Here is a 13,981-nt window from a genome sequence, read left to right as displayed (position 1 = left end):
CAGATTATCCATTAACTCATATATAGCTTAAGGGTAATTCCATAATTTAATTATATTTGTTTATTTGGCAAACCCTAAATCCAAATATCTCCTGGTGCGTCAAAAAAAGTGAGATCGCTCGTTTTAAGAGTGGAGCCTAAATTGTTTGTTATTGAGAAGTGTAAAAGGGTCAACATTTTTTTTTTCTTATGAGGATAAAATACGTACAAGCTGCTTCATTAATAGTTTAGAAATATTGTATTGATTTCCGAAAGCCCCCGGAAATGGAAATGGAAATGTAGTGCTTGCCTTACTGATAGCATTAGTAGCTTTTGTATGTGCTGTAATCTTGGTATATAGTGATATCGACATTAACAGAATTTTTTGTGGTGTCCCATTGGGATAATGCTAGTAGCTTTATCAATTGGAATTTATGGCTAGTGTTATGGTTAACGATTTGGATGGAATCCGTGATGCATTTGCATTTGAGAGTTGCAAGTATACGATGGACATTTCCATTACACAAATAATTTTTCCTATATATTCTCAATACAACAATTTCATTTGATCATTTATTAGAAGCCGGGTTAACTTCGTAGAAAACACTAACCTTAAAAGAAACGCTAAATAATCTACAATAGATGAGGATCTAAATCATGAATTTTCCTCATTAAGAATAAAACAAACAACATTGAAGCAAAGCGCCTTTTGCGAATACTTTGGTTTTATTCTGGCACGTTAGGGTCCCCTAAAATAATGATGATAATAGTATAAAAATGAATAGATGATTTTCTTGGGGTGACAATAATTGTAGCTTGAAAATACGTTTCAAGAAACTTATACCTAAATCCAATATAAAAAAGTAAATGAACCACTAAAAGAATGTAGTACAATCAAATCAATAATGTTTACTCAATATACATTACATGTGTCACTGCATTCCACCAGATCACCACCAGCACCTCTAAATTCGAATAAACATTGGCATAGAAAAAGTAAAGACCAAAACTATATTTTATAAAACAGAGGAAACGGACCTCTAAAATTCATGCACGCAAATATACAAAATACACAACAAAGAATAATAACACCCAAAAATCACAAATTTACTTCTGAATGAGCATGCTAATCATGAGAGGCATCAATGGCTTTGCCTGTCCTCGCTTGTGAGATTCTATTCGCATAAATAGTGACCAACTTCAACTGTGTGCTGTTAAGCCCTTGCAAATATGGCAAGAATGCTTTCCCAAGCATGATATAGATGTCCACAAGACAGAAAACAACGGTCTGTAACCATCCACCACACAAACGGATGGAGAAAAATGAGGAAGTTTAGAAAAGGGGGAAAAAGGAACAAGCATAAAACCAGCCTACAATTTTTAGCAATAGAAACAATACACCAATCTTCTCATTCAAAGAAAATATTTTGATTCAGTCAATCAATTTCATAATCCTTTTAGTGGTGTATATTATGATATTATTGGTTAAAAGAACAAAATCATATTCAGTATCTGAACTGAAGCGTGTTTATGAAATTGATTAAAGAGGGTAATGAGTGCCAATGGTAAGGAAGGAGCAAAGCAAGTTTAAGTGACACAAACATCAAACATCAACATCACTAGACAAGGAGTTTAAACATGAAAAAGGGACTAATTACTAGCAATTGATTCCCTTGAATGGTTTTGTTTATGCAAGTATGCTTGGAAGTAAGAACAAATTTCTTTCCCTAAGGGGAAAGAAAGAACAATTTAATTTATGAGGATACGCCAATACCATCCGTGGCATTGGTGACGTGTTTGTGGTCAAGGCCAAGAGTGGCATTGCACTGATGATGAGAGGCACATAAAGGAGTAACTAGTGAAGGTACTTCTACCACAAAAGTAGATACATTGTATACTGGCATCATTGCTTTTTACCCAAAAATATTTTTCTACTAATGATGGAATATAACTATTTTAAGGTGCTAATGATGGAACATAGCTGCATTCATCTGTTACACTGATCTCAGACTGATCGACAAGGAATTTTTTACAGCCTGAATTTTTTGTATATTTAGTAGAGCACAATAAATTATTTCACGCAAAAGACCCTACATACCTTGCGAACATCTGCACTCTGGTTTCCGAAAGCTTCAAAAAGAGCAGGTAGAAATGAAGGTAACTGAGCCATCAGTTCCTCCTGAGACAGCCGGCCAACAAGCTGAAGAAAGAAATCAAATTACGTTAGAATGATCATAAAGCATATTTGAATCTTGTATAAAAAACGCTCCTAAGAATGAAGGGGTCAGAGTTTAAAATATTGGATGTCGTAAGGCTGGGGTACATAAACAAATCATAAGACAATAAAAAGCATGATCCATTAGCATGTGGTTATCACTATCATTAACTGATTGTGATCCTACTTTTTAAGAATCAATACAGAATTCAACCATGCAAAGTATGTATGATAATTCTGAATTCTCATTCAAGGGGTAAAAAAGGAATGGAGAAAAGTGTCCCTGTTAAGGGCCATTTCTGAACAACAATGAAAACTAAGGAAACAACCAAAGAACAAAGGAAATGGCATATTGGCTGAGTGATCGAGGTAACCAGGATGTAAACATGAAAGAATATAATAAATAACTAAACACGGAAATGCAAGGATAAGTTTTATAATCTAATATAGAATATGACACAATAATATGCGGCATTTGTTAAATAGGTCAGGTGACTTGCTAGTGGGTCTGTAGCCTAGCCTGTAGAAAATAAGTTCAGGCTTAGGCCTTTTAAAAGCGTTTGTTAGTTAATAGGTCAGATCCAGGCTCATTCATAATCCTATTTGGCCTGTGACTGTTATATATATATATATATATATAGTACAATTAAAAAGTACAATGAGTGGGGTTTGAACTTTTGAACATCAAGCATAAGGAAACAACGGCTATAATTTAAGTGATTTTTTATTGTTTTTTGGAATCTTTTTTTATTTTTAAATTTCAAGCCTTCTAACAGGTTTCAAACCAGGGTAGAGTTAGACTTAACAACTGGTCAAACTTAATACTTATAAAATAGTCTATAACAGGTTACAAGCCAAGTTGATGACATTGCAGATCTGGCCCATCTCCACCCCTAAATATGCCCTCACACTTTGAAATATTGTTGACTTAATAGGACACTTTTCCAAAACAAAAGAAAAAACAAACCTTTGTCAAGCAATTTATGCAAGTGACAAGAGTTTTCTCATCCTCTGTAACCAGAAGAGGGACTATAACCTGCAAAAATTTAAATTTAGAGCATCAGCTTAAACAAAGCAAAATCCAGCAAATCCGCTTTCTCTCAAAGATAATCACAGGAAGTAAGGACAACCACAAAGCTGGGAGAGAGAAAAAATCAAGAAATACATACACTTAAACATCTGAATGGATCATACTGGGACAAAACAATGTTCAGGCAGTGCTCTGATTCACTTGAGACCTAAATGCAGGATGTAAGGCTGAGCCAAGGAAAAGAAAGGAACTATCGAGAGACAAACTAAGACAGGATAAAGTGTTTACCTTCGGAATTATATCTTTTGTGACATGAAGCAGCTTCTCAATTACAATCTCAACTGAGTTCTCCATTGCATCTTTCTGCAGAAAACAATTTTCATTTAAAAATAAAAACAAATAAAAAATCATAATGATATAAGTGAATGTCCCAGAAACACCTATAACAGGTATCTATAGTTGCAAACACTGATAATATGAGATGATAAAAGAATTATTTGAACAAGAAATTGAAGAAATGAAGTGAAGAAGAAAACCTGATTTTTAAGCATCTCAACTATCAGTGAAAGAGAAAGCTCTCTGATTGAGGAATCTGAATCATCCAGCACCTCAAGAACAACTGTCAAAATCTGATTGAAGTACTGCAAGCACAACACAAAATTATTATCACATAAAAGACAAATCCAAAGATAAATTCGTTGTTGATTAACAGAATTGAATAAATTACAGTTCTTTTGGACATAGAACTTATCTATTCAACAAGATAATGGTTAACTGTTAATATCACACAAGAAACCAGTAAAACTTCACCAGCCAATATGGATGCATTACAAAGCTTTTATTTATGCAATGGGTTGGGTGGGTACAATGCCTAAATTGACCAATATAGAAGAAGTACTTAAAAGTTTTCAAACAAATCATAAGAGTTAGCTGCATTAAAAACATTTTTACAGTTTAACCTTCTTTTTTTTCCGAGAGGTTGTCTGAATTATTACAATAGGAAGATAAACACATAATATTAATACTAACTACTAAATGAAAACATCAGTATCACTGTAAAACAACTTCTATATATGGTTATAGAATTAGGGAATTTAATAGACTACTACTTTTCTTTTCAAACTACTATAGAGACACTCATGATACCAAACATACCTTAGTCCAAACAGAATGATCATTTGTTATAGAAGCGTCAACTAACTGTTGAAGTGCTGTCCGTTTACTTGAAATAGGGCTGCCATCACCCTCGCTGCATATCTACACAAGAGAACAGCTATATATTTTCAATTTTCAGATAATCCAAGAACACAAGCAACAATTAAGCCTTGTCATGTGACATAACCTAAGATATAACTTCAAAAATAAACCAAAAGAAAAAATCAGTCCCAAGCCACATTAAGTTGTCTCCACTTTACTTGAAAACACTTATACCATCTGTTGACTAATTATAACTGCCACTTTCAACAGCTGTCTCAGAAGTCATTATCAAAGTTGACAGATGTATAATTAAGTATCTAAAGATTTTTAATGAATATTGTGTTACTATCTCTAGAATAATGCTATAATTTTACTACATCAAGTTATTGGACTCCCAGTGGGTTAATCATCATGTCTTTAGGGTTTTCTGCATATATTTTACAAACGTATCACAGGAATCTTTTAAGTTAACTTCCTATTTCTTATGTGCATTTTGCTGCTCTTGGAGAATATCTTATAAGTCTCTCAGTCTCAATATATATATACACACATTTCAAATAGTAACATTATAAAGGATATTGATTCTCTAGTAGTTTCAAAACTCACCATATGAAGAATTTGAGGAATGCTGGGTCCTGTGTCAGTCATGGAATTAACCTTTACAGCTTCAGCTAAGTGATGGTTCAGTTCCAATTCAGAAGAATGTTCTTTGTCATGTACATATGCTTCAGCACCATTTAATTGCTCTAATGACACCAGACCATTATCATCAAGATGAGGAATTGAAAGACCCTCATAATTCAAGCTATTGTCCACATGTCCAAGTTGGCTAGTTTGAGAGCCAAAGTTTTGTCCCACTGGATTAACTGCATATGCAAGATCATTAGTTTTTGCACCAACACTCCCACTAGTGGAATCTGTCTCAAGATTCTGACACAAATGTTCCTGAATTTCACCTGAAGCTGTCTGGCCAAGACTGGCTTTAATCAGGGTTGAATCTTGAGAACTCCACTTTCTGCCACTATCACCATCTAAGGAACCAGCAGAATACCTTCCAAGGTATTGAGCTTTTCTAGAGAAACCAACATATCCATCTTCTGAGGATGACCCCACAACATCAGAAGGATCAAAGGAAGACTTAGAACGCCGATCTTTCTTGCTTTGCAGATAATTCATTAGGTCTACTTCAATGCGAGGAGTGTATTGTTTAAGTGCTCGTCTCAAAGAATTTTGTTCTTCAACTGACAAACTAAGTATGAAGTTAAGAACTGCAGTTGAATCAAAGTGGGAGTACACTGATATAATGCATGTAATGGCATTTTCTTTAAGTTTTGTATTTTTATCATAAACCAATGGGGCTAACTTGGCAAGCCATAATTTTAGGATGCCAATATTAGCAGCACCTTCTGGATTCATTGCATGCTTCTTAAAAGAACTGATGGCAAATTCGATAACAGCCAACTTAGCCTTGGGAGACCTTTGTTCATCTAGTGAGCGTAACAATGCAGGTAAGAGTGAATCTATACTGTAAGTTTTGCTAACAACTTCCAAGGTGGTTGAACAAGGCTGTCTAACAAGCTCTTTAGGGTCTATTAAACGTGAAAAGACATGTGGCAATATTCTTTCCATGTAACCCTCAAAAGGCTTTCGGCATGCTGCAACTATATCCGCAAGAGTAGAAAGAGCAGCCTGTGCAACCTTATGATGGGGATCATCTAAATGCTGGAAAAACAACTTCATTACCTTCTCAAAATTTTGGACAACTTCTTGAACCCCCTTTGGACCTAGCTGCAACAAAGAGTGAAGATAATTGAAGGCAGCAACCCTGGCAGACCAGTCAGACCCTGAAGTAAGTCCTTCACTCAAAGCTTCATTAAGAGATGCTGGACCATCTGAATAATTTGACACCTCTCCAAGAGAAAGCTGGTTATCATCAAAACTCCTCCTCCTGCCAGCAGACATACGCCCAGTAACATTCTTTCTCAACAGCGGCCTCTGGAAATTAGGCACATTACTATTATGTGAATCCCTTAAGTTTACATCTCTATATGGAGCATCCAAATAATGCTTATCAGTGTTGGCCTTCATAAATCTCCTAGCCTCTCGAATGTCACTATTGTCATCAAAAGAACGTCTTTCCTGCAATCTTTCAGAAGTCCTTTTACTTGAATATAAAGATAATGATGATAAAGTCTCAGCACTGACATTACTATGATATGAAAACTTGGCAGAATCTTTCGAAGCTTGAATTTGAGTGATTATGTCAGATAAACCAAGACCACCATTTCGATTACTACTTTTATTGACGCCAGAAGTAGTTGATTCTGTTGTTGAAGAGCTTGTCAGATGATTAGACGCAGGAACAGCAGCTGGGAATGGTGGATCACGAGATGATGGAGGGTCAACTCCTGCACTAGGGGCAATAAGAGAAAAATTTATCCACTCAAATAATTTATAGAAACCATCATCAACCGATGAATGGCAAAAAATCCTGAAAACTAAGGTAGAAATAAAAGATTCAACAGGTAAACTTATTTGGTACCTAGATCCAAACTTGATGACCGGAGAGATGAATTATGCTTATCAGACAAATCCAAGCCTCTAAGCATGCTTTCAATAGCAGTGACCTTCTGTTTGCTAGCATGCAATACACTTTCCAAACTGCGTTCATTACCCTTACCAAGTGACTTAGCTTGTGAAAGAAGTATGCCAGAAGAGACAGATGTCCCTGATGATACACTTGAACTTCTATCCATTGCGACAATAGCAGAAGTTCCATAACCAGGTACATTAGAGGAAGCAGAGGCTTGACTTGGTAAAGTCATCAGTGCGCCTTTATCACGAATGGAAGGGGAAGCATGTCGCCTATGTATTCCTCCATCCTCTTCATTTATTAACTGTAATTTTTGTCATTTTAAAGGTTACTTAAACAACATAATATAGGAACCAGTAACACCATCCAAATCTTAACTACATACCCTCTGGATTACAGGGTCAAAGGATGAGAATAAACGTCGAGAACGCTCTGGCCAAGTTTTTGCAAACATTCTGTAGCATATCCTTGCTGTAGATCGTACCTATCAAGCCTCATCGAAATCATTCTCAAATACGCATAAATTGACATGAATAAAGAGGTCACATAACAATGTCCTGTAATGAATATGCAAGTAATCTTCTGTCTAAAACCAATGAAGTTTGATAAACAAATATAAAATGGTTTAACGCATATTTGCAAGACATTTATCAAACATGTTACCAACTACCGAGCATGAACTATGACACAACTATTTACCAAAAATCAAATAACCTGGAACTATAAAGCTACCTCACTCATTGCATCTGAAACACAACACTTTATCATATCCTCGTATAAATCAGCTGATCGATGTATTTCTGGTGCATCAGGCCAATGTTCTAGGACCAAAAGGGCATATTCACAACACCTGAAATACAAAATATACTGATTGGGAGGGGGAACTAAACTCTCATACACGTCTTTCAAATAGTTTATAATTCATACCTAGCACGAAGAACTGCATTTCGATCATTCTTTGCGCAATCAGCTATACGAGGAAGCACACGAGCAACTTTGCAGTTGCGCAGCATCTATCAAAGAGAAGACAAGCATGAAATGGCATATAGCTCGGAGGTAAGAATATGCATACACAATTAGATATATAACATTACCGTTTTTATGCAATTATCTGCTGACTCTGCAATTACAAGCACAGTAATCACAACCAGCTTGAAAAGGACCTGATTATTATTAGATCAAGAATTAATAAAGATTCTGAAAGTATCAAAATTGTGATAAACTACTGATAATTAAAGAAAACAAGTAGAACTTACTGGTATAAACATTTCAGCACAAGCTTCAAAATCCCCCAAGAGTTCCTTGGATAAAAAGCAAAGTAGATGGCAAGCCTAGAACAAAGCAAATAGCAAAAAACTAAAATCAGGAATGTGGCAAGAACCTGACCGATATACAACGTCCTTGAATGCCAACAAACATATTAAGACAGGATATAAACTTGTCAAAGTAATGAAGGTTAAGCATAATACATAGAAAGCAGGACCACTTTATAGGAGATAGAATTCACCAATCTCTCAAGTTTTATTATAGAAAAAGTTAGTGCACCTGCTTCACAATGCTAGACCTTCTGTCGGACAACTGTGTGCTCAAAGGTCCAACAAGTTGCTTCAAGAGTCCCCGGAAACTTGGATAATCAGCAACACCTGATAAGAAATTGAGTACAAAGATATACTCAACAATCATGATATAGAAAACACAAAATAAAATTGTAGTAGGCTTCATATGTCTGCGAAAATTACAAATGAATAAAACATAAAACCACTATTACTAAAATAATAGTAAAATGTAAGTGAAAAAGCCAATGAAAAACAAAGCAGAGAATTTAAATAAATAATAGCTGTCTAGTTCAATAAAAATCTTGGCTATAATCAATTTAGTTTGAAAGTGCACCCCAATCCTGCCAAAAATTTTTGCCTAACTAAGAGTCTAAGACCCTCAAGATTCGGCCTCTATAAGACTAGTACAGCAGTTGTAGTTTAACTCCCTACTAGACTCAGCAAGTTTTTGATAATGTTTACCAAATATATATCCAAGTTCTGGTACATACTTCTCATAATCTCATAATGAATATATATACTGCAATGGAAAATATATATGTATACACTATAACAGCAAATGTTCTTAACATTCATAATTCTGTGAATAATCCTGAAAAGGAGTTAAGAAGCACCAACCTCCTAGAACAAGACCTTCAACTCTCTGCATAGCAGCAATACGAATTGACCAATCTTTTTCTGGTACAAGAGTAGATGCAATCTTCTCAATTTCCCTGGTTAACTCCTTCTCTGAATATACCTTGATAGGGTCTATAGGCTTCTCAGTAACGTCACCTTCCCCTGGTCATAATCAAATAAAGAACGCAAATTGAAGAATAATAAAGAACGCAAATTGAAGAATTCATGTATTAAATAAAACAAATTTGACTAACAAAAAGGAACAATAAGCTTATATAGCATGCTTGCAAGACTATACACAAATATGAACAATATTCAATGTAGACCGCATGTACACTATTTCATTGACAAAATGAAGAGGAAAATATTTACTATTTGGTAAAAACCAGTCAGATCCCAAGACTAACATCTAACTAGAGGTCAAAGCTGATCATGCTGACTAAATATGTTGAATTGCCGACTGCCCAATGAGACACGCTAAACATCCAAATTTGTATTAACTGATCAACGCACAAAAGGAAAAAATAATTACCTTACCACACCACAGCTAATGCCATTTGGAATAGCACCCTTTATAACCACAAGCTGACAATTTTAACAATCCAATTACGATATGGAAGCTTGTTTTGGTATCAGGATAGAAGGAGATCAAATGACTTTTGAATATGAACTACCATGTGATACCAAAAATAAACATGTCCATAGTAGACATATTACTTAGACATTTTAAAAAAGATTATCCAGCACTGTCACCATTATGCAGCACATCTCTAAATGAATAAACGGGAAACAAAATATAATTGAAGATAAAATTAAAAGGCAAAGTGGCCAAGTGAAAATGATAGTGCTGGTGCAAGTCTGGAAGAACAGAATTTATTATAAGCCATAATCCCATATATAAAATTTCATCAAGACTAAATTAGAATAGAAGAGTTTATGATCCAATAACTGCAAATGTTCTAACCTCCAAATAGAGAGGTCTCCCTTGATGAACTTTTAGCCTTTGGACTACTTTTCTTGGTATTTAAAGGCTTAATTTCCCCAGTGATATAACCACTCGGAACACCATCTGAAGAGCGGACTTTTGGTTGAATTCCCTCTAGCCTGGCATTAATATCTTTTACCTGAAACCACCATGATGCAATGAGTAAGAAAAAGTGAAATTTGAATGTAGTTGACACTAAATCTAAAATGGCCTTCAAACTTCAGAGATCTAAATTCTTGAGCTTGAATGTACGTAAAATATTAAATGACATTATGCGATTCTTTCATAATTACCAAAGATGATGGAAGATTGTGGCGTTGAAGTTCATCACGAAATTGAGGGCCAGCTTGAGCATACATCTCCTGTAAAGCAGATAATAATAATAATAATAATAATAATAATAATAATAATAATAATAATAATAATATTCATATAAATCACTATCTTCATACACAAATTTATCAACAAATTAACCTTGGTTTATTTCAAAATAATATCAATTAAATAAAACAATGAACCAACAATTGAAACAAATATAATTCATTTATTTATTCATATTCATAACTGATAAACAACAGAAAAAATAAAAATACATAAAACACTGTAAAAACTAAAAGGATTTCAAACATTGAATCAGATCAATTCTTAATATTATCCATATGAAAACCACAAGTTTCAGGCTTTGAAAAAATAGTATAACTTTCTTTCATATATATAATATCAAATTTTGATATTGCAATACAGCCAACAGTACACACAGCATGATTCCAATATCAAAAATACCGAATCACATCACTAATTAATCCCACTTCCATTCTCTCATTGTTTATGCTAAAAACAGCAGTGTTTTTGACATACTTCTTTATTTATGGCTAAGCTAGTGATTTAAATTAATCACTGATAAGCAACCTTTATCAGTACCTAAGATAAACTTAATATCCTAATGCCATAACCTAATCCTTTAGCCAATATATACAATATTAAGTTATTTCAAGATAAGGTCTACCTACCTCAATGCACAAAATAGCTGCATCACGAACGGCAGGGTTTGGATCATTGAGCAAATGCAAAACCTGACAATTGATAGTTGTGAAAGGAATTAGTATTTCATCCTAAAAGTATTTTAACAATAAAAACGTACAAGAACTGCCTATCTAAAAAAGTTCAATCAACATACAGGAGGAAGGATGACCCGTTGAAGTGGAAGCTCAGTAGATGAAAATAGATTAATTGCTGATGTAACAGTTCGTGTGAACTCCTCTCTGACTCTCCAACTTCTGTGGGCCCACGCAGAGGATCCTGCTCGTTCAACGATTATTGTAGGAGAAGAAACCTACAGGTGATAAAACTATTTCAATTTCAGAACACATGCAAAACATAACTACTTAGAAGTATCATTTCCAAAATGGAGTTCAGAATAGATCCAAGAACATTTTGCATATTAGTGCAGTGTAAGGAAATCACCCAAATGTCACTCCAATATAAACACTCAAGCTACAATAAATTCATATAGAAATAAAGCCTGACTCCAACAGATTTTCAATGTGAAACTCCCTTTATTTGGTGATATATCACTATCCAGATTTTGCAATTAAACAATAACAATCTGGAAAAAATAGTCATTAGTCCTCTAAAAATATCTCCAGCCTTACTTGTTAATAGGCCTACTCTTATCCATGGACCATTTTAGAAAGGAAAGACAGTTAGCCTAGAACTTTCTATGGTACACAATTATTATTGAATGCATACTCATAAGTTTCAGCAGGTATAAAAACATCCTTATCTCTCATCATGGAGAATAGCATCAGCAGGTCTTTTGAAATACAATCACAACTGCCAGCGGACTTGTCATGAATTGTGGTTTAGGGATGTAGACGCTATGATAGCAGGCTCTAAAAATTATACTTTAAAGGATATTAAGATTTAATTAGCTTGTTCACTGGCAGATGATAATTGCAGGAAGAGTGCATCATATGCTTCCTCTCCTCTAGAATAAAAGCTTGAATGGCGCAGAGAGTCAATTTGTTGGATTTAGAGGCACCACAATTTAAAATGTGAAATATTAAGACATCAGAAGAATAAAATAGAAGGGGAATTAAACCTAAAAACAGAAAGGTTTTTGACACCATGATGATGCCCATGCTCATGCTATCATGATGACTGCATTGCTTTGCACTGACATTACAACATAATACTCTACATCCGCAATACAAATCCCGAAGAGATCTATCTTAAGGCCAAGCAGCAAAGGTCACAACCACGATAAAAAGAATAAGTAAAATAAATTGTGTTGCATAATATAGAATAAGGAAAAACCTAGACAATAAATTAAACCCTAAAGTCTTAACATTCTCCAGACAAAATTCAAAAGAGGTTAAAAATCATCATCCTTAAACAACTATCTATTCTAAATTAACACCTTAACAATCCAAGCAGTTCAGCTCACACTTCACTCTCTCACCACTGGCAATCCAAATGAAATTCTACACTAATTTCTGCAACTAAAGTGAACATGCAAAAATATAAATAGAAACAGGAGTGTGTGTGTGTGTGTGTGTGCGCGCTCGCGCGCGTGTGAGTGTGTGTGTGTGTGTGAGAGAGAGAGAGAGAACCTCCATGAGAGTGAGCAGGAGCCTGCGGGCGGCATCACGAACAGGTTGCTTGGCGTCACCGAGACGATCGACGACGGCCGGGAGTAGGGCGTTAAAATGGAGCTTGAAGTGGTCGCCGGAGAGGACTGCGGCGGAGGCTAGGGACTGAAGAGCGCCCTGTGAGACCCTGAAGTTGTTGTCCTTAAGCAGATCCATGCACGAGTCCACAAGCGACGTAACCTCCGATGACGTCAGCGCCTTCCTTGAAGATTCTAGAACCTGGTGTAGTCTCTCCACTCCCGCCATCCGCTCCTTCGTGTCCTTCGCCCTCGCCAGTTCCAGCGCCTCCTCCATCTCTGTGCTCCGATCTGGTGCAGCACGATGCAGATCTGGTGCACCAATTCAACAAACGAATGTGGAAAAAAGAGGCGCAAAGTGAAGTGAATTGCTAAGGCTTAAGTGAGAGAAAATGTAGAGAGAGGAAGATAGATAGTGCAGCGAGCGATTGAGATTGAGATGAGAATTTTACCGCTAAATGTAGCGGAGCCGTCAAATTCAGAGACGCTTTTGGTGTTTTGTTGCTTTAGAGAGAGAAAAATGATAGCGACGGAGAGAGAGAGAGATTGACGGAGAAGAAGCAGACGACGACGATGAGTGAATTTGAAAACTCTGTTTTGTGGTTGCGGGACGTTGAAATTCTGACCACAGTTTGACTCTTATTTACCATTTATGCCACTGTGTTATTTTGTTTGCTTTTATACGTTGTCTCACTCTCATTTTCTTCACTACCCTTTCACATTTTTTATGCCATGGTCTCTCTCTCTCCGGAAGACTGAGAGAGAGGAGGGGGGGGGGTGGGGTAAATGGAAGGGCGTGGTGAATGAATTATTTCAAAATCATGGAGTAAATCATAAGATATTTCATTATTTCAAGTTTCCAGTCCATGAAAACAAAAACAAAAAAAAACTATTTCAAGTTTAATAATTATAGCCCATTCTACTGTGCCAATTATTTAGGGTCAAATTTGGTCGAAGTTATTTTTTTATAACAAATTTTAATAAATTTTAGATGTATAAAATAAATCATCTTTTATATTTATATTGTTCGTTAGTGAAAGTAATAGTTGTATAATAATAATAATAATAATAATAATAATAATAATAATAATAATGTCTTCATCACATAAGTCATAAGTGATGATGATAAATAGAGGCAAGA

General features: G+C 35.3%; 1 protein-coding gene across 2 annotated transcripts; it reads right to left on the bottom strand.

Annotated features, from left to right (window-relative positions):
• Window positions 1-862: 862 nt before the first annotated feature.
• CLASP (CLIP-associated protein) lies at window positions 863-13,538 on the bottom strand. Of its 2 annotated transcripts, XM_088491356.1 has the most exons (23): window positions 13,293-13,538; window positions 12,785-13,152; window positions 11,350-11,505; window positions 11,183-11,245; window positions 10,466-10,534; window positions 10,152-10,311; window positions 9,188-9,349; window positions 8,559-8,656; window positions 8,270-8,344; window positions 8,108-8,176; window positions 7,941-8,026; window positions 7,746-7,863; window positions 7,399-7,497; window positions 6,963-7,317; window positions 5,377-6,828; window positions 5,027-5,286; window positions 4,379-4,480; window positions 3,760-3,864; window positions 3,512-3,586; window positions 3,363-3,431; window positions 3,161-3,229; window positions 2,077-2,178; window positions 863-1,266 (listed from the first exon to the last, which is right to left on the bottom strand). In XM_088491356.1, the coding sequence occupies exons 2-23, from the start codon at window positions 13,115-13,117 to the stop codon at window positions 1,105-1,107; spliced, it is 4,239 nt and encodes a 1,412-aa protein (XP_088347482.1). In that variant the 5' UTR covers window positions 13,118-13,152; window positions 13,293-13,538; the 3' UTR covers window positions 863-1,104. The 2 variants fall into 2 exon arrangements, with proteins under 2 accessions (XP_088347482.1, XP_016207524.1); XM_016352038.3 differs by having other exon boundaries at window positions 5,027-6,828.
• Window positions 13,539-13,981: the final 443 nt, after the last annotated feature.

Source organism: Arachis ipaensis, chromosome B6, assembly GCF_059453495.1.
Source record: "Arachis ipaensis isolate K30076 ecotype BB chromosome B6, ASM5945349v1, whole genome shotgun sequence".
NCBI classification, from domain to species: Eukaryota; Viridiplantae; Streptophyta; class Magnoliopsida; order Fabales; family Fabaceae; genus Arachis; species Arachis ipaensis.
Note: the sequence above shows the minus strand (reverse complement) of the source record. Positions and strands in the feature narration are given on the sequence as shown.

What these genes read in the sequence shown, in the direction of transcription:
- CLASP (XM_016352038.3), bottom strand. Translation starts at nt 13,117, where the DNA reads ATGGAGGAGGCGCTGGAACTGGCGAGGGCGAAGGACACGAAGGAGCGG. An exon ending in TTGAGATGCTTAAAAATCAG is followed by an intron (nt 3,587 to 3,759) that starts GTTTTCTTCTTC and finishes TGTTTTCTGCAG; the next exon opens with AAAGATGCAATGGAGAACTC. An exon ending in GCATAAATTGCTTGACAAAG is followed by an intron (nt 2,179 to 3,160) that starts GTTTGTTTTTTC and finishes TTCTTTCTTCAG; the next exon opens with CTTGTTGGCCGGCTGTCTCA.